At 38.4% G+C, this 21,420-nt stretch overlaps 2 protein-coding genes across 4 annotated transcripts in view; one reads left to right on the top strand and one right to left on the bottom strand.

Moving 5' to 3' along the window:
* The first annotated feature begins 5,227 nt into the window (after nt 1-5,227).
* LOC127654724 (uncharacterized protein C13orf42) lies at nt 5,228-7,793 on the top strand. The gene is made up of 3 exons (XM_052142023.1): nt 5,228-5,638; nt 5,962-6,106; nt 7,543-7,793. Exons 1-3 carry the CDS (start codon nt 5,228-5,230, stop codon nt 7,791-7,793), a joined length of 807 nt encoding a protein of 268 aa, XP_051997983.1.
* Nucleotides 7,794-9,523: 1,730 nt separating this feature from the next.
* LOC127654909 (ribonuclease H2 subunit B-like) overlaps nt 9,524-21,420 on the bottom strand; it is a 51,487-nt gene continuing 39,590 nt past the window's right edge. For 2 of the 3 annotated variants that reach the window (XM_052142458.1, XM_052142460.1), the window contains exons 7-17: nt 19,235-19,300; nt 17,234-17,305; nt 17,018-17,125; nt 16,836-16,912; nt 16,620-16,734; nt 16,454-16,518; nt 16,205-16,310; nt 16,040-16,121; nt 12,173-12,218; nt 9,885-9,962; nt 9,552-9,666 (exon numbers count right to left, since the gene is read on the bottom strand). In XM_052142458.1, the coding sequence (XP_051998418.1) occupies nt 9,559-9,666; nt 9,885-9,962; nt 12,173-12,218; nt 16,040-16,121; nt 16,205-16,310; nt 16,454-16,518; nt 16,620-16,734; nt 16,836-16,912; nt 17,018-17,125; nt 17,234-17,305; nt 19,235-19,300 (923 nt within the window). In that variant the 3' untranslated portion in view covers nt 9,552-9,558. Of the gene's footprint in view, nt 9,667-9,884; nt 9,963-12,172; nt 12,219-16,039; nt 16,122-16,204; nt 16,311-16,453; nt 16,519-16,619; nt 16,735-16,835; nt 16,913-17,017; nt 17,126-17,233; nt 17,306-19,234; nt 19,301-21,420 lie in introns of all 3 variants that reach the window. The other variant, XM_052142457.1, reaches the window with a different exon arrangement.

Below are 21,420 nucleotides of genomic sequence, written 5' to 3'. Positions count from 1 at the left end.
ATCTTATTTTGTCATCAGAACAATATTTTACTTATGAATGCTTAAAAAAAGTTATAAATGTTTTTTACTGCTCTAACAATAACTATTGTCCAGTATACTGTATAATTTCCAATATCTCAGAAGTCTGCTGGTTTCGAAGCATTTTGGATGGTTTTCTCATTATGTATCCTATTGGTAAGTGCCACATAGGTTTAGGGCATTATTCCGCATTAATGTGAGAACAAGAGTACAAATGAATACAAATGAATACAAAAAGGTCAGGGCTTTGTGATGCCCACTCCAATACCTTGACTTATTTTATAGTCCTTAAGCCCTTTTGCCACAATTTTTTTCTGAGGTCTTGGCTGATTTACTTTGATTTTCCCATGTTGTCAAGCAAAGAGGCACTGAGTTTGAAGGTAGGCCCTAAAATACATCAACAGGTAAACCTCCAATTGACTCCAATTTGCCTATTAGAAGCTAATTGCCTAAAAGCTTGACATAATTTTCTGGAATTTTCTAGCTTAAAGGCACAGTTAACTTAGTGTACGTACACATCTGACCCACTGAAATTGTGATATAGTCAATTAAAAGTGAAACTGTCTATACAAATCTGTCAAAACAGACAAAATCTGCCTGTAAACAATTGTTGGAAAAAATGACTCACGTCATGCACAAAGTAGATGTCCTAAACAACTTGCCACAAACACAGTTTGCTAATATGAAATCTGTGCAGTGGTTAAAAAATTAATTTTAATGATTTCAACCTAAGTGTATATAAACTTCTGACTTCAACTGAATATGCAGTCAGGTACATAAATATTGACATCGACACAATTCTAATCTTTTTTAAATGAAACAAACAAGATGTGCTTTAACTGCAGACTTTCAGCTTTAATTTGAGGGTATTTACATCCAAATCAGGTGAATGGTGTAGGAATTACAACAGTTTGTATATGTGCCTCCCACTTTTTAAGGGACCAAAAGTAATGGGACAATTGGCTGCTCAGCTATTCCATGGCCAGGTGTGTGTTATTCCCTCATTATCCCATTTACAAGGAGCAGATAAAAGGTCCAGACTTCATTTCAAGTGTGCTATTTGCATTTGGAATCTGTTGCTGTCAACTCTCAATATGAGATCCAAAGAGCTGTCACTATCAGTGAAGCAAGCCATCATTAGGCTGAAAAATCAAAACAAACCCATCAGAGAGATAGCAAAAACATTAGGTGTGGCCAAATCAACTGTTTGGAACATTCTTAAAAAGAAAGAATGCACCGGTGAGCTCAGCAACACCAAAAGACCCCGAAGACCACAGAAAACAACTGTGGTGGATGACCGCAGTGAAGAAAACACCAGATCAAGAACACTCTCCAGGATGTAGGTGTATGTGTGTCAAAGTCAACAATCAAGAGAAGACTTCACCAGAGTGAATACAGAGGGTTCACCACAAGATGTAAACCATTGGTGAGCCTCAAAAGCAGGAAGGACAGATTAGAGTTTGCCAAACAACATCTGAAAAAGCCTTCACAGTTCTGGAACAACATCCTATAAACAGATGAGACAAAGATCAACTTGTACCAGAGTGATGGGAAGAGAAGAGTATGGAGAAGGAAAGGAACTGCTCATGATCCAAAGCATACCACCTCATCAGTGAAGCATGGTGGTGGTATTGTCATGGCGTGGGCATGTATGGCTGCCAATGGAACTGGTTCTCTTGTATTTATTGATGATGTGACTGCTGACAAAAGCAGCAGGATGAATTCTGAAGTGTTTCGGGCAATATTGTCTGCTCATATTCAGCCAAATGCTTCAGAACTCATTGGACGGCGCTTCACAGTACAGATGGACAATGACCCGAAGCATACTGCGAAAGCAACCAAAGAGTTTTTTAAGGGAAAGAAGTGGAATGTTATGCAATGGCCAAGTCAATCACCTGACCTGAATCTGATTGAGCAAGCATTTCACTTGCTGAAGACAAAACTGAAGGGAAAATGCCCCAAGAACAAGCAGGAACTGAAGACAGTTGCAGTAGAGGCCTGGCAGAGCATCACCAGGGATGAAACCCAGCATCTGGTGATGTCTATGCGTTCCAGACTTCAGGCTGACCAAGTATTAAAAAGTGAAAGTTTGATTTATGATTGTTAATCTGTCCCATTACTTTTGGTCCCTTAAAAAGTGAGAGGCACATATACAAACTGTTGTAATTCCTACACCGTTCACCTGATTTGGTTGTAAATACCCTCAAATTAAAGCTGAAAGTCTCATTTCAAATCCATTGTGGTGGTGTATAGAGCCAAAAAGATTAGAATTGTGTCGATGTCCCAATATTTATGGACCTGAATGTATTAGGGCTGTCGATTTAACATGTTATTTCAGAGTGATTAACTTTAGAGAAAAATAACACATTAAAACATTTATGCAATCAATCATGTCCCCTGAATGTAATAAGGAAGATTACTGAACAATACAAGCAGTAAACGAAATTTCAGCTGTATAGGCAACATGCAGCTTATATAGAGAATAAACCAATCCTTCATCAGACAGCACCACATGAGGTGTACTTGCATTCAAAACTGCTTGATGGAGTGCAAATCCAAACTTGGGGATCTCAAGATGTGTTTAAATAGTTGTTTTTTTTCTCCCAAATTTTTTTAATGGCAAATTCCCAATGGCTCCAAGTCCTCGTGGTGGAATAGTAACTCACCTCAATCCGGGTGGTGGAGGACAAATCTCAGTTACCTCCATGTCCGAGACTGTCAATCCGCGCTTCTTATCAAGTGGCTTGTTGAGTGCATTACCATGGAGACATAGCGCGTGTGGAGGCTCACACTATGCGTCATCCACGCACAACTCGCCACACGCCCCGCCGACAGCGAGAACCACATTATAGCGGCCACGATGAGGTTAGCCCAACACGACTCTTCCCACCCTAGAAACTGGACCAATTGGTCACTCAGCACGACCTGGATTCGAACTTGCAAATAGGTAGTCAGAGTCTGTACTTGCTGAGCTACCCAGACTCCCAAGATTTATTTTTCCAATGACACAGTGACCTAAACATTGTACGTTCTGACGCTGGTGTACTATGATGCAGGGGCGGATCTAGAAATGTTTTTTATGGGGTGGCATGCAGACTATGAGGGGGACAACACCAAAGCAAGCGCCCATGCATAGTTCTTATGGATTAAAGTACCATGCTTCATTGCAACAAGTACTAGTTCATTAATTGGAGGCACTATCAAATTACAAATGTTCATTAATTTGCTATGAGCACCAATATATTGCCTATTAAACACATCAACAAATTCTAAATGATCCTAAGCTTCAAATATAGAACCGGAAGTCTGGACTAAACATCACCACCTTATGCAGGCAAAAAAAAAATAATTTTGTTAAGTGTACCCATGGATGGAAAATGCATGCATATCCCTTGATATTCTGCAAATAAAGTTCTGTACTATAGGCCTATCACTTTTGTAACAGCCTGAATAATCCATTTGAAAGTGAAGATTAACACAAAGTTAGGTCTAAATATAAAAAAAACTGTACAGAAAATTGTACTATGGTGGACAGTACTGCAAAACTATGAATATTAATTATGCTATGAACATTAAAAGATTACTTTAAATTACCTGTTTTGATCAACAGTCATTCTTAATGATCGATTCAAGCACCCAAATATTTCACATAATATGCTTATTTATGTGTGTGTCGTTCAGCATCAGCAGTTTTGCTCTCTCTCTCTCTCTCTCTCTCTCTCTCTATATATATATATACACACACACACACACACACACACACACACACACACTGGTGGCCAAAAGTTTGGAATAATGTACAGATTTTTCTGTTTTGGAATGAAATTTGTATTAATTCACCAAAGTGGCAATCAGCTGATCACAAAGTATAATCGGGACATTACTGATGTAAAAAACAGCACCATCACTATTTGAAAAAAAAAGTAATTTTTGATCAAATCTAGACAGGCCCCATTTCCAGCAGCCATCACTCCAACACTTTATCCTTTAGTAATCATGCTATATTGCTAAATTTCATGAGTCTTCTCTTTACTGTTGTACATGAAACTGGTGTTGAGCAGGTAGAATTCAATGAAGCTGTCAACTGAGGACATGCGATGTGTCTATTTCTCAAACTAGAGCCTCTGATGAACTTCTGGCCTTCCACATCTCTTTCTGTCCTTGTTAGAGCCAGTTGTCCTTTGTCTTTGAAGACTGTATATTCTATAGTTCTGATATTGACCTTCAAAAACAAACAAAAAGTCAATGTTAAGCTTCATTTAATGAACTAAATAGCTTTCAGCAGTGTTTGATATAATGGCAAGTGATTTTCTAGTACCAAATGAGCAATTTTGCATGATTACTTTTTCAAATAGTGATGATGCCGTTTTTTTCCATCAGTAATGTCCTGACTATACTTTGTGATCATTTGTATGCCACAATGGTGAATTAAAGTACCAATTTCCTTCTGAAACATTGAAATCAATACATTATTGCAAACTTTTGGCCACTAGTGTAAATAAATTAGTATAGGATATCCTTTAAATACTGTAAGTTTTTGTCATTGTAATCAAATTATTAAATTATTTGTTTTTCATTATTAATGTCTTTTTTATTACAATTCTTGCCAATAAGGTATTTTTCCAGGAACCATGTTTACTAAAGCAAATTATATAAAGAAAATCCAGGTCATTATCCTAACTGTGATGTCCAGCCAATCTTACTGATATATCTGTATCCTAATCTGTCTAAGTTTGATTAATTATTCATTTTTAGCATAGGGTTACAAGCGTACCGTTACCATGGCTGCCTCAGAAACGTACCAAGGATAAGTAATGTAAACTGTTATTTTGTCTTCCAAGCCGTTTGGCACAATAGACGAGCTCAACACCATGGACAAGATCAACCAACAAAATTCCCATTTTAGGCCTGAGCGGTTTTAACGAAGAAATGAAAAGCTTTCGTGTGTAGAAAAGTTTTCTGGACCAGAGTGAAAAGGGATATGGGAAAGTAGTGAGTATATAGTTTATAAACTTGAAAGATAAGTAATTTAGCAGATGCTTTAATGTAAAGTGAATTATATTACAAAAATAGGTTCAGTCCCCTTCGAGATATTTTAGTGTCAAGGGCACAATGGTGATTGACACCTCGTGTGGTTTGAAACTACATGCTTTCAGTCACCAGCCCAGATATTTAACCACGAGGCTACACCACCTTGAAAGTGAGTGTAATGTTTAAGAAAATCAACGCAGCTTTCCGTCAAAACCATGGGCATCGCGCGCGGGACGGGTTCAGGACCAAAGGGGACTACCACAGCGCGTGCACCGTCAAACTGGTCCGGAGCACGTCGATGCTCGTGGTTGGAGAGAGCAGTCGCGTGCATCAGGACTCCACACTGAAGCGGAGCGTGAGTGCCTCTAGTGTCGTGTCCAGTACGGCCCTGTACTACTACCAGAGCCGAGAGGACCGAATATGGCTTCTTTCCCAAAACCAGAACTGCTTGGAGTACTTACAGGAACTGGTTGCGCTCAGGCGTCAATACACCAAGAGTATCAGTGACCTCAAGAATGGCGAACGGAAGGAGAGCACATATCGCAGGAAGAAACCCGCACCCCAGCCACCGCAAAATAGAGTCACACAGGTGAGAAGATTAGTGCAATAGTTTTCGATGACGTTGGTAGGCTATTAGAACTGTATACTTACATTAACTTGTGTATAATGTCACTATGACAAAAAAATGATAATCCATGTTTTAAGTAATGGTGATTTGCTTTTATGTATATTGTGGTCAGAAGATTGTAAATTATTCATATTTTACTTTGAATCCATTTCAAAGGGCATAGGTCAGAAATGTTGAGAGATGAGTTACAACAGTTTTAGTTTGGTAAAATCTGGAAACTTTGAATCTGCAATGCTACTACTAACAATATGCACATCACACCTATCATCTCCTGGATAACAAAGATTTCAAGGCCTGAACCTTCTGCACCACCTATCCCAAATGAGGAAGACACTCTCCAGTTCTTTGATGCGGTCATTGCAAGCTGTGACCCAGAGCCCAAACGAAAACTCCATATGGATAATGGGCATGCTGATGTTGACTTCATAGGTGAGTGTGGAGCATATTTATTAAAGTCACCCTAAAATTAAAGTTCTCTCATCATTTACTCACCGTCATTCCATTTCAGATGTGAATTACTTTCTTTCTACTGTAGAACACAAACAAAGATTTTTTGAAGAATATTTCAGCTCTGGTGGTCCATACAATGCAAGTGAATGGTGACCAGACTTTTGAAGCTCAAAAATCACATAAGGGCCACATAAAAGTAATCCATAAAACTCCAGTGGTTTAATCCATATCTTTAGAAGTGATATAATCACTTTGGGTGAGAAACAATATTTAAATCCTTTTTACTATAATTCTCCACTTTCACTTTCAAAATGTGAAAGTGGAGATTTACATATTGATCTGTTTCTCACCCAAAGTGATTGCATCGCTTCTGAAGATATGGATTAAACCACTGGAGTTTTATGGATTACTTTTATGTGGCCTTTATGTGATTTTTGGAGCTTTGGACATTTTGGTATCCATTCACTTGCATTGTTAGAACCTACAGAGCTGAGATATACTTGTTCTACAGAAGAAAGTGTTACATATCTGGGATGGCATGAGGATGAGTAAAGAATGAGAGAATTTTCCCTTGACAGTGTTACGAGTATTGTGAAGGCAGTTTAGGAAGCTGGAATGTTAAAGGAATTTTCTGTGTTCAATACAAGTTAAGCTCAATCGACATAATTTGTGGCATAATGTTGATTACCACAAAAATAATTTAGACTCATCCCTCCTTTTCTTTAAAGAAAAAAATAAAATATTTATATATATATATATATATATATATATATATATATATATATTATACAGTGGATGTGAATGGGTCCTGTTTTTGGAGGGTTTAAAGGCCAAAGCTTATTGTATTAAAGCACATACTTTAATTCTCCTGTTATTTAAAACGTGTATATTATTTGAGCTGTAAAGTTGTCGTTTTAAGGTTTGTTGACATTACCTCATTGCAACAAAGTTGTAAAATTGGATATAAAAAGGTTAGCGAGTGATTTTGTTACAGTAAAATCATGTTAATATGCATATTGTTTATGTCTTGTGGTTATACTTTTGAAATAGTGCATATTTTAACGTTTACAGATTGGCCCCATTCACTTACATTATAAGTGCCTCTTGTAACCCAGATTTTTGCTTTATTTAAAGAAAAGCAGGGACAAGTCAAAATTTATTTTTGGGGCAATCAACATTATACCACAAATGCTTTCAACTAAGCTTAACTTATATTGAACCTGGAATATTTCTTTAAGAGGAGGAATGCCAGACTAATTGCAGACTTTTAATTAACCTCACTGGTCAAATGAAAGTATTTTGTACTGTGTGAAGCTTCAGAAAACATTCTTTGATTCGTGGTTTCTACCTTCTATTGGTTGGATATAGTGTTTGTTCCATGCCTGATTTTCTCCACCCATTTCAATCTCTTCTAGTGGCAACTAGTACATTTGAGCATGACCTTCACTCTAACTGGGTGCTCCGGGACCCTCGTCGAATCTCTATGACAGAGTCAAAGCCCAAGTCGTCAGATATCATCCCTGGGCAGGAAGCCCAGCGTAGTGTGGGCATGGGGAGCACAGGTAGTAGAAGACGCCTGCAACAGAACCCTATCCACCTGCCAAAAGTGGTGGAGAGTGCCTTTCAGACACTGCGCTTCAAACCTAAGCTAAAGAAGAAAGAATAGCCACTTAAGAAATCAAACTGTTGCAACACTGTTACAATCCAGGTTTAGTACACAGATGACAACTTTTCAGGTGTGTTTTCAGGTGAACAAGTGTTGTGCCTTGTGAGACTGTACCTGGTAGAAAGACTGAGGAACAGTCTTAGAAGACTGAATCAACCCACATGGCAAAACTACAGAGTTGTGTTTTAGAATATGGATGCAAGCTCTGTGATGTAATGTAAGTGTTTTAGAGCTTACTGCCCCAGCTTTATTAATTATGCACAGCAGATCAGAGACTCTTTTCATTAGCTCTCAATAGCATAACCACTCTGCTTGACATAGGACAATCATCCTGTGCACTGGTTCCATCCAGGCTAAGAAATAGTAATTTCCTTATCACAATAACTTAAATCAAAGGGTCCCTGATCTGATGAACAAGCCAGATAATAAGGTAGATGGATGATTTACAACCCATTAAGGCCAAGGGGCCAGGTCATTACTGCCTATTTACACTAGTTGATAAGAAACAGGTAAACATAACCCAACTTAAAGGGACAGTTAACCCAAAAATAAAAATTATCATCATTGACTCACCCTCATGCCATCCCAAAGGTGTATTACTTTTTTCTTCTGCTGAAAACAAATTTTTGGAAGAATATCTCCACTCTGTAGGTCCTCACAATGCAGGTAAATGGGTTCCAATATGTTAATCTCAAAAAAGTACATAAAGACAGCATAAATGTAGTCCAGACGACTCCAGTGGTTAAATCCGTCTTCAGAAGCGTTATAAGTGTGGGTGAGAAACAGATCATTATTTAAGTCCTTTTTAACTATAAATTTCCACTTTCACTTTTACATTCTTCTTCATTTGTTTTTAGCGAGTTGCATTCTTTGTGCATATTGCCACCTGCTGGGCAGGGAAGAGAATTAGTAGTAAAAAAGGACTTAAATACTGATCTGTTTCTCACCCACACCTATTGTATCTCTTCTGAATGCATGGATTTAACTGGAGTCTTATGGGTTACTTTTACGCTTCCTTTATGTGCTTTTTGGAGCTTCCAGTATTTGATCACATTCACTTGCATTGTGAGGACTTACAGAACTGAAATATAAAAACCTCATTTCACAAGTCATACACATCTGGGATTGCATGAGGTTGAGTAAATTATAAGAATTTTCACTTTCGGATGAACTATCCCTTTAATTAACTGAATGCAAAATTAACATCTGTATTTATTTAAATGTGTCAATTCTGGTTCTGTCTGATGTAGTGTACAACATAAAAAAATGTGGTGCTAATTTGCTGTGGCAATGGTTCTTTATAGAGATCCAAATAAAAAACCATGAAACTGGTATTAAGTGCCTTATATGGTGGATTTGTACAATTTATCTTTTTAAATGATGTATCTGCACTAATATTAATAGGCGGGGGGAACAAATATAGTTATGAATTTACTCTACTAGACTCATCTTTAAAGCAAAAAATAAAAGCAAGAATTGGGTATTACATAATAATAAAAAATTTAACAGAATAATAGGAAATCAGATCACACAATACACCTCACACTGAAACAGGTGCAATGGGCCTGTAACAATAAATAAAAATGTATACAATTAAGCTGAAGTTTTGCAAATACATCATGTGCAAATACAGAATGTGTCAATTATGTGTAGAAACCGAGCATTGTACATGGCTGATTGAGAGCAGTTAATAAATGAAAGAGTAGAACAAAATGTATTTTTTTTTAATTAATTTATTAGCAAAAATAAACACAGGGACACTAATTTAGTTCTTCTCTTGCTTAATTTTAGGGCTGAAGAATGCTGAGATGCTCTTCATGCCAGTTTTGTCTACTTTGGCAAGAGTCTTCTGAGCTGCAGTCATCTTCGTAGCCTGAGAAAACAAACAATATTTTAATGATTATAGTTAGCTACATTAAGCAGGAATAGTTGAACCATGAACAGCCAAATTATTTTTAATTTAGACAAAGTGAAATAGACATACAGATACATGAACGCATTGGGTTCAACATGGTTTGTGTTTTGTTTAATGATGTTTCTTTGACTGCTTGTGTCACTACTATCATCACTGTGTCTATGCTTCTAACTCACTTTTCGTGCAAACTCTGCGCTGTTAAACTTGGTGTAGTCTTCTCCGGCCTCTACTGGTTTATCTGACAGTTTTCGTTTCTATCAAAGGAAGACACCAGCCAGAACAACATAATGACCACCAACTGATATTTAAAATCCAAGTTAACAACTACACCATTCTTCTAACTTCCATTCAGAAACAAGGCATTCAAGGTGTATTACTTTCTTCTGCTGTACACCAATGAATTTTTTAGAAGAATATTTAAGCTCTGTTGGTCCTTTCAATGCTTGTGAATGGTGGCCAGAAATCTGAAGCTTCAAAAAGCACGAAGGCAGCATAAAAGTAATCCATAAGAATCCAGTGTTTAAATCCATATCTTAAGAAGCCATATTACAAGTGTGGGTGTGAAAGTAATCAATATTTAAGCCCCTTTTTTCACTATAAATCTCCACTTTCACTTTCATATCTGAAAGTCACATGTGGCACCAGTTTAGTTTCACTTTCACATCTGAAAGTGAAAGTGGAAATTTATAGTAAAAGAAGGACTTCAATCTTGATCTGTTTCTTACCCACACCTATCATATCACTTCTGAAGACATATACACTGATGAGCCAAAACATTATGACCATTCACAGGTGAAGCAAATAGCACTGATCATCTCCTAACTTGGCAACTTGCCACGGTCTGGGTAGATCAGATTGTAAGCGAACAATCAGTTCTCGTATTCAATGTGTTGAATGCAGGAGAAATGGGCAGGAGTAAAGACCCGAGCGACTTTGACAAGGGCCAAATTGTGATGGCCAGACGACTAGGTCAGAGTATCTCTGAAACGGCAAGGCTTGTGGGGTGCTCCCGGTCGAGTACCTACCGACAGTGGTCCGAGGAGGGACAAACCACAAACAGGCAACAGGGTGTTGTACGCCCAAGGCTCATCGATGTGCGAGGGCAACGAAAGCTATTCCAACAATGGGCACACGAGCATCAGAACTAGACCTTGGAGAAGTGGAAGAAGGTCACCTGGTCCGATGAGTTGTGGCTCCGCCTCGCAACTTGCAGAACTTCAAGGATCTGCTGCTAATGTCTTGGTGCCAGATACCACAGGGCACATTCAGGGGTCTTGTAGAGTCTATGCCTCAGAGGGTTAGCACTGTTTTGGTGGCACGCAGATGACCAACAGTATATTAGGCAAGTGGTCATAATTTTTTGGCTAATCAGTGTATTAAACCACTGGAGTCATATAGATTACTTTTATGCCAACTTTGTGCTTTTGGAGCTTCAAAGGTCTGGTCACCATTCAATTTCATTGTATGGACCTACAGAGCTGAGATTAATTAGTCTAAAAATCTTTGTGTTCTGCAGAAGAAAGAAAATAATACATCTGGGAAGGCATGAGGGTGAGCAAATGAGACTTTTGGGTGAACTATTGCTTTACCCCTTGTGTGACATTCAGGACATTTTTGTCTTTCATTTTTGTTTTTTCAATCATTTTGGCAGTGTTAATTCCAGTGGCATCAATTTAGCCAAAGGTGTGTATTTTTGGGGAATTTTGATATTTCAACCTCCGTTCCTAAAATACATCTATAATACACTGTGCACACAAAATAGTTAGACTCAGGCCTTCAGGACAAAAATGTCCCCATTGAAAATACATTAAAACCACAATATTTAATACCAGTGCCATTTAAAGCATGAAATCATGAATTCTATGATATTTCATTTTCATTCCGGATCCTTGGCTTACATTTTCTTACCAGATTTTCTCATGTTTAGCCTATGGAGCAGATACATGCTTTTTTCCTATTTTCTGTATCATAGAGCACTGCAGGCCAATTGAATAAATTATGCAGCTAAGATTGCGTGGGTGTGTTGGTATGGATGTCGAGTGTGTTTTGTATGTGGGTATTGAGAAAAGTGTGTATGTATTTTTTTTTTTTTTAAACAGTGGCATTATAAAAACACATTGGCATTTAAAGGGGTAAAAATACTGAAAATGAATTAATATTTGGCAGTTATGATCAGGACTGATGTTGGTTGAAAATTGTACTTATTGAAAGTAGAAAATAATATTAATATATAATATCATTATGGCAATTTTTTGACATGGACATTTTTGTCCTTGAAGGACCTCTGAGTAACATTTTTTTTATTGACGCACAAGGGTTAAGCTGACAGAGTTAAAGAGTTAGAAATCAGAAAGTAAAACAATGTAATCACAAGTAGCTATGAATAAAAAAAAAGCAATAAATCAAGTGAAGCAGAACCAAATATCATTAACATACAAGCATGACAGTATGCAAAATTATTTACCTTAGAAGGAGGCTCTGTCTCTTTAGGGCTGGATATCTCGGCCAACCTTTTAACATGACAAATAAAAATTATACCTACTTAAATGTAATTGCATGCTTAAAGGAATGTTCTGGGTTTAATACAAGTTAAGCTCAACCGACAGCATTTATGGCATAATGTTTATAATCACACAAATTTGTTTAATCTCATCCCTCCTTTTCTTTAAAAAAGCACAAATCTGGGTTTCAGTGAGGCACTTAAAATGGAAATGGATGGGGTCAGTTTTTGGAGGGTTTAAACAGAAGTGTGAAGCTTATAATTTTATAGAACCACTTGCATTCATTTTTTTTTAAAACTTGTGTATTATTTGCACTGTAAAGTTTTTTAAATAGTAATTTTTACAGTCATTCTAGTGTTTGTTGACATAACATCGTCATGGTAACAAAGTTGTAAAATTGGCTATAACTTTACACAGAAAAGGTTAGCAAGTGATTTTATCACAGTAAAATAATTTTTACATGCATATCCTTTATGTCTTGTGGCTATACTTTTGAATCTGTGAGTATTTCATTTCCCCATTCATTTCCATTATAAGTGCCTCACTGGAACCAAGATTATTGCCGTTTTGTTTTTTAAGAAAGAGGGACGAGTCAAATGTTTTTGTGGTAATCAACTTTATGCCACAAATGCTGTCGAATGACCTTAACTTGTATTGAACCCAGAATATTCCTTTAAAAAGGCATAAATACACTGATGAGCCAAAACATTATGACCACTCACAGGTGAAGCGAATAATGCTGATTATCTCCTCTAAAAAAGGCCACATGTCAAGGTCTGGGTAGATTAGATGGAAAGCAAACAATCAGTTCTCGTGGTCAATGTGTTGAATTCAGGAGAAATGGGTAGGAGTAAAGACCATAGGGACTTTGACAAAGGCCAAATTGTGATCGCCAGATGACTAGGTCAGATGAGCTCTGAAATGGCAAGGCTTTTGGGGTGCTCCAGGTCAGCAGTGGCGAGTACATACTGACAGTGGTCCGAGGAGGGACAAACCACAAACCGGTGACATGGTGTTGGATGCCTAAGGCTCATCTTTGTGCGAAGGCAACAAAGGCTATCCCGTCTGGTTCAAATCAACAGAAGGTCTACTGTGGCATAACTGAGTCACAGAAAATATTAATGATGGTTCAGGGAGGAATGCGTTACAACACACAGTGCATCGCACCCTGCTGCGTATGGGGCTGCATAGCCACAGACCAGTCAGGGTGTCCATGATGACCCCTGTTCACTGTCGAAATTGCCTACAATGGGCACGCCAACATCGTAACTGGACCTTGGAGTAGTGGAAGAAGATTGCCTGGTCTGATGAGACCCGTTTTATTTTCCATCACGTGGATGGCCATGTACGTGTGCACCGTTTACTTGGGGAAGTGATGGCACCAGGATGCACTGTGGGAAGATGACAAGTCAGTGGGCAATGTTCTGCTGGGAAACCCTGAGTCTGGCCATTCATGTGGATGTCAATTTGACACATGCCACCTACCTACCATACACCCCTTAATGGCAATTGTATTCCCTGATAGAAGTGACCACATTCAGCAGGATAATGCATCCTGCCACACATGCACACATTGTTCAAAATGGTTTAAGGAACATGATGAAGTTCAAATTCTCCAGATCTCAGTCCGATTGAGCATCAGTGGGATGTGCTGGACCAACAAGTCCGATCCACAGCAGCTCCACCTCGCAACTTACAGGACTTGAATAATTTGCTGCTAATGTCAAGGTGCCAGAAGCAATATCAGGGCACCCTCAGAGGGTTTTTAGCAGCCAATAATCTAATAAATATCGTTAATGTAAAAACTGGCAATAATGTAATACATTTTCCATTCTTAGTGTAATAAAAGTCAATAATGTAATAACTTTCTGAACCAATAACATACATTTTTGCCCACAATGTAATCATTTCTTACATTATTGGCTGCAATAAAATTTTTGGCTGGGTCAATAAAACCTACAGGGGTCTTATAGAGTCCATGCCTTGGTGGGTCGGTGATAGTTTTGGTGGCACGTGGAGGACCAATAGCATATTAGGCAGGTAGTCATAATGTTTTGGCTCGTCTGAGTATACAACATATGCAGTGGCATGTCATTACTGAATAGCAATTGTGACATGATGTGAATGACATAATCTGCTGTGTTATTCTGCCTATACATTTATATGTTTGTGATGTGAGTGATCAATCATGTATGAAATCACTTATCCGAAACTAATGTGGATGCATGTGTACTATATACAGTGCATCCGGAAAGTATGCTTCGCTTTTTCCACATTTTGTTATGTTAAAGCCTTATTCCAATATGGATTATATTCATTATTTTCGTCAAAATTCTACAAGCAATACCCCATAATGACAACTTGAAAGGAGTTTGTTTGAAATCTTTGCAAATGTATTAAAAATAAAAAATGGCAAATTCACATGTACATAAGAATTCACAGCCTTTGCCATGACACTCAAAATTGAGCTCAGGTACATCCTGTTTCCACTGATAATCCTTGAGATGTTTCTACAACTTGATTGGAGTCCTCCTGTGGTAAATTCAGTTGATTGGACATGATTTGGAAAGCCACACACCAGTCTATATAAGGTCCCACAGTTAACAGGGCATGTCAGAGCACAAACCGAGCCATGAAGTCCAAGGAATTGTCTGTAGACCTCCAAGACAGGCTTGTATCAAGGCACAGATCTGGGGAAGGGTACAGAAAAATGTCTACAGCATTGAAGGTCCCAATGAGCACAGTGGCATCCATCATCCGTATTGGAACCACCGGGACTCTTCCTAGAGCTGGCTGCCCGGCCAAACTGAGCGATCGGGGGAGACGGACCTTAGTCACGGAGATGACCAAGAACCCGATGGTCACTCTGACAGAACTCCAGCATTTCTCTGTGGAGAGAGGAGAACCTTCCAGAAGAACAACCATCTCTGCAGCACTCCACCAATCAGGCCTGTATGGTAGAGTGGCCAGATGGAAGCCACTGCTCAGTAAAAGGCACATGACAGCCCACCTGGAGTTTGCCAAAAGGCACCTGAAGGACTCTCAGACCATGAGAAACAAAATTCTCTGGTCTGATGAAACAAAGATTGATCTCTTTGGCCTGAATGACAAGCGTCATATCTGGAGGAAACCTCATCACCTGGCCAATACCATCCCTACAGTGAAGCATGGTGGTGGCAGCATCATGCTGTGGGTATGTTTTTCAGTGCATTCATCTTTCCCTCAATCCTGACTAGCCTCCCAGTTCCCCAATGTACAGAGACATCCTTGTTGAAAACCTGCTCCAGAGTGCTCTGGACCTCAGACTGGGGCGAAGGTTCATCTTCCAACAGGACAACGACCCTGAGCACACAGCTAAGATAACAAAGGAGTGGCTACGATACAACTCTGTGAATGTCCTTGAATCTCTGGAGAGATCTGAAAATGGCTGTGCACCGACGCACCCCATCCAACCTGATGGAGCTTGAGAGGTCCTGCAAATAAGAATGGGAGAAACTGCCCAAAAATAGGTGTTATAAGCTTGTAGCATCATACACAAAAAGACTTGAGGCTGTAATTTGTGCCAAAGGTGCTTCAACAAAGTATTGAGCAAAGGCTGTGAATACTTCTATGTACATGTGATTTTTCTTACTTTTTAATAAATTTGCAAAGATTTCAAACAAACTTCTTTCATGTTGTCATTATGGGTAATTGATTGTAGAATTTTGAGAAAAATAATGAATTGAATCCATTTAGGAAAAAGACTGTAACATAACAAAATGTGGGAAAAGTGAAGCGCTGAGAATACTTTCCGGATGCACTGTATACTATGGTTTTCTCTGTATACATACTGCAGATGCTTGAGGAGATCTTTGCTCAGGTTTTCACTGATGTACTCTGATATGAGTCCATGTGCGTAACGCAAGTAATCCTCTGAAATGATAACGAAGCAGAAACCTTTTAGCAAATAATTTATACAAATAAGCTCCATCTCTACTAATTCACTCATATTTTACCTTCTGTGGCATCTGCTTCCTGTTTGACTCTGACAAATGTGCTAGACTTTACTCCAACACCAACTGATATATTACTCTTTTTGAGTGTGCTTACTGTCCTTTGAACCTGAGAGAAATATTTAAAAAAATCTATCTCAACAACCAGCAAAAATAATAGTGAATATCTTTGCATAAAACACTTCAATTTTATTGACATCACTTGATTTTAAAACATGTTTGTTTGAACCTTTTATAAAAACTGGTATGAACCTTTTTCTTAAGCCACTCCATGGTCTTTTCCTGGTTATATCTGTGGAACTTCAGGCCACCAACCTCTGAAAAAGAGGATTCAATATGATAATCCAACAGGCACAACATATGCATATCGTACCACAACACTCTCTCTGTATGCCTTCACACTTCAACATAGACACACCTTTTTCATCTGCAACATGTTGAAGGGCATCCATTCCCTGTTTGCATTGCAGAAGCCTTGTGCATCCAGGGAAATCCTCATCCATCACCATCTGCTTCACTGGCTGGAACTTTCCCTATTAGTGGAGTGGTGACATTGCTCATGATGAAACCAACAGCACAAAGACATCTCTGAGTGTGCGTTTGTATTGTATTTAAATAAATAAAAATATTTTACCTCAGTGGCAGCACTTGTAATGTATGGCAACAGCAGAAATAAACAATCAATGGGAGTCACATACAGCAGTCTACCATCTAAGCACACACAGGTATAGAAGAGCTGTTAGTCCACTTAAATGGCATAAACAAATTACTGGACGCTTAGGACAACATGATCAACTTTCTGTGAGGTGCGCTTACCTCTTTGTACTGTCTGTCCGATAAACCAGGACCGGAACGCTTCATTAAAGGCTTTTACCTCATAAATACTGATATCACCGCAACCAAACAGGTACAGCGAAGAACTTTCTATATTCATAGACATTGAAAGAACCATCAGTCAGATGCAGTTTATTTTGTGGATGTGATTTAGTAGTCAAATAGAACTGTCAGTGAATTGCAAAGTAGGCCGAGCACCTGTAGCAGGATTCTTTAATTTTGTAAATGTTGGATCACTGTCCGCAGAACTGCCTGTGACCAGTACTGAATCTGAAGAAAAAAAAATGAGATGACAAATGTTTTTCTCAAATGCATAACAATAAAGAATATAGATTTAGATGGGTTTAAAGGTTACACTTATCCTTCCTAAGCACTGAACTGTTCATGTTCATACTTAAAAAATTTAAAGGGATGTTTGCATATATTATTTCAAACTCCTATTAACTTTTTTCTTCCTTGGAAGGAAGAGAAGAAAAAGTATAGATTTTATTCAGTGGCATACGACGTGGAGGATTGGAACTTGATAACTGGAGTTTTGATTTAAAAGAATATTCTGGGTTCAATACAAGTTATGCCCAATCGACAGCACTTAGCAGTTCGGCTTTCTCAGGCTGCGTTTCCACTGGGGCGGACGAAATCCGCTCAAAGTCGCTCACAGCGCTAGGAGAGAGCTTGCTCCGCACCCAATCCTACAATCCACCTTGTGAGCATGACGCTCAGCTTTCATAGGAATGAATTGAAAACGCTCTCAGCTTCGCTCACAACGTGCCTGTGGTAACGTAGGGTCAGACTGGATGACCTTGCTAATGCTAGCTGCCTTGCTAACGATTAGGCTACGTTAGAAACCGGATTGATTCCATCCGCACCGCAAGACTACATGACTTTATTAATCTTTATTAATCTACACATCTTTATTAATCAGCATGTTACGAGCCTTTAATAATAAACAAATTTAATAAACAAATCGATTTCTGTTCTAATTTTGTGAAAAAATAATTAGATGTCTGGAATGGATAAGCAAAGACTAAAATTACTAGATAGTAGACTAGTCTCTCACTTTAATGAAAATATACAAATGTTTTTTTTTTTTAAAAAATTCTCTCGGGACACCCCTGAACCCACATTCAGCATCATTCCAGTCACAAAGGCTTCTATGCCCCATACTTGGGTATCTGAATATAGGCATATTGTTTGTCTTGTGGCTATACTTTTAAAACAGTGAGTATATTAATATTATGGATTGGCCCCATTCACTTCAATTGTAAGTGCCTCACTGTTACCCAGATTTTTGCTTTTTTTTTAAGAAAAGGAGGGACACATCGTAATTACATTTTTGTGGTAATCAACTTAATGTCACAAATGCTGTCATTTGAGCTTAACTTGTTTTGAGCCCAGAATATTAAGCAGAATGGTAGGAACTGAAAGTCACAATCACCGTTCACTCTTATAGAGAAAGTGAATGGTGACTGAGGCTGTCATTCTGCCAAACATCTCCTTTTGTGTTCCTTTTTAGGTGAACTAACCCTGTAATAAAGCCTCAGTAAATACGACTTGAAGACTTTCTCAAAACCATGCAAGAAAGCAATCAACAGCCTTTTCAGACGACTTTTTTTTTTTTTCAAACTCATGTGTAGCATGCAACACAGTGTAAACACGGTAAACGTAAAGGTACCTGGCACAATGACAACCCAGCTGTCTCTGTTGGTGTGCGTAGAGCGTTTCTTTTTAGTAGTCATTTCAAGGACTGAGCGTTAAAATTGTAAGTGCTCCTTGTATTTCTAAGCAAGAGAGAGCGCAGCAGCAGTGGGGTTCCAGAGAAATGGCGGCAAATAGTTTTTAGTTCATATAGGGGCGTGTAAACTCGGCGTAATGTTTTATTCCGCTAATATTTTAAGTATGGCTCTACAATATAATCCCTTTCTCAGTTTTATGCAAAAAAGTTTTTACTCGCAAACATCGCAAAAACTTCACAATTCTCTCCTTCTACAGCCACCCAGCAAGCCACCCCTCAAAAATGGTGCAATCTTCTTCTTCATGGCCGCTCACTCCTAAGGAGTATTACCGCCACCTATTGAGTAGCTAACATGGGTGATGCATCTGTTTTTTAAATTATTATTTATTTATTTTTAATTCTACACACACACACACACACACACTACACTTTTGCACATATACATGAGGATGTAATGCCCCACCAACCCCAGCGCTGCGTGTTCAGCTCCTCCAGCTTCCACACTGGGCTAGCGGTACAATCTCGCAGAATTCCTTAAAGACATAGTAGTACATTTCTTTTCAGCACTTTTAAAAGGACAGTTGGAGCATCCTCAACAGTCTTCTATACATTGTTTAATAATTCCTTGTATAAAATAATATTTAAATAAACAAAATACATTTAAAGTTATCAATTTAATATGTTGTTAGCCTGTTACCATAACTACATGTTATATTCATGCTTACGCCCGTTTCACACATACTCTGTTTGCAGTGCATATGCGGTGCGTATACGGTGCTTTCACATATGCTGCGTTTACTGCGGTCAAGCCAGCCGCCACTTCGAAAGGAGCGGTCAAACTAGCCGCACCTATATTTCGTGATGCGCGTATACACTGGTTATTGCGGTATGACCGTCAGAACTAAAACAAGTTAATTCCTGCTAAGGCAATTTCACATGCATTCATTTATTCTGTCTGTCTGTCAGAAAGAAAGGAAGACAGAACGAAAGAAAGAAAGATTTTAGCACACCTCACAACCTGTCACTGCATGATATATTTAAGTCCAAAATAAGAACCCCCCCCCATATATATATTAGAATATTAGATGTTTTGTTTACACATTCAGAAAATCATAAAAATAAAACTCCTAGTTTCCACAGACCAATTTCACCTCAGATGTGGAGGACACCTTCTCAAGGTGTGAACTACAATGTTTCAGGACATTCTGATGTTGAATTACAAAATAAGAGCCCCCCAAAACTTACATATTAGATGTTTTGTGTACACATTCAGAAAATCATAAAAATAAAAGTCCTAGCTTCCACAGACCAATTTCACATCAGGTGGGGAGGACACCTTCTCAAGGTGTGAACTACAATGTTTCAGGACATTCTGATGTTGAATTCCAAAATAAGAGCCCCCCAAACTCGAATATTAGATGTTTTGTTTACACATTCAGAAAATCATAAAAATAAAAGTCCTAGTTTCCACAGACCAATTTCACCTCAGATGGGGAGGACACCTTTTCAAGGTGTGAACTACAATGTTTCAGGACATTCTGATGTTGTATTCCAAAATAAGAGCCCCCCAAAACTTACATATTAGATGTTTTGTGTACACATTCAGAAAATCATAAAAATAAAAGTCCTAGCTTCCACAGACCAATTTCACCTCAGGTGGGGAGGACACCTTCTCAAGGTGTGAACTACAATGTTTCAGGACATTCTGATGTTGAATTCCAAAATAAGAGCCCCCCAAACTCGAATATTAGATGTTTTGTTTACACATTCAGAAAATCATAAAAATAAAAGTCCTAGTTTCCACAGACCAATTTCACCTCAGATGGGGAGGACACCTTTTCAAGGTGTGAACTACAATGTTTCAGGACATTCTGATGTTGTATTCCAAAATAAGAGCCCCCCAAAACTCATATATTACCTTTTTTGTCCATACATTCAGAAAATCATAAAAATAAAAGGCCTAGTTTCCACAGACCAATTTCACCTCAGATGGGGAGGACACCTTCTCAAGGTGTGAACTACAATGTTTCAGGACATTCTGATGTTGAATTCCAAAATAAGAGCCCCCCAAACTCGAATATTAGATGTTTTGTTTACACATTCAGAAAATCATAAAAATAAAAGTCCTAGCTTCCACAGAGCAATTTCAACTCAGATGGAGAGGACACCTTCTCAAGGTGTGAACTACAATGTTTCAGGACATTCTGATGTTGTCTTCCAAAATAAGAGCCCCCCAAAACTTACATATTAGATGTTGTGTGTACACATTTAGAAAAACATAAAAATAAAAGTCCTAGCTTCCACAGACCAATTTTACCTCAGGTGGAGAGGACACCTTCTCAAGGTGTGAACTACAATGTTTCAGGACATTCTGATGTTGTATTCCTAAATAAGAGCCCCCCCCAAAACTCATATATTACCTTTTTTGACCATACATTCAGAAAATCATAAAAATAAAAGTCCTAGTTTCCACAGACCAATTTCACCTCAGATGGGGAGGACACCTTCTCAAGGTGTGAACTACAATGTTGCAGGACATTCTGATGTTGAATTACAAAATAAGAGCCCCCCAAACTCGAATATTAGATGTTTTGTTTACACATTCAGAAAATCATAAAAATAAAAGTCCTAGTTTCCACAGACCAATTTCACC

This window comes from Xyrauchen texanus, chromosome 14, assembly GCF_025860055.1.
Source record: "Xyrauchen texanus isolate HMW12.3.18 chromosome 14, RBS_HiC_50CHRs, whole genome shotgun sequence".
Lineage (NCBI taxonomy): Eukaryota > Metazoa > Chordata > Actinopteri > Cypriniformes > Catostomidae > Xyrauchen > Xyrauchen texanus.
Note: the sequence above shows the minus strand (reverse complement) of the source record. Positions and strands in the feature narration are given on the sequence as shown.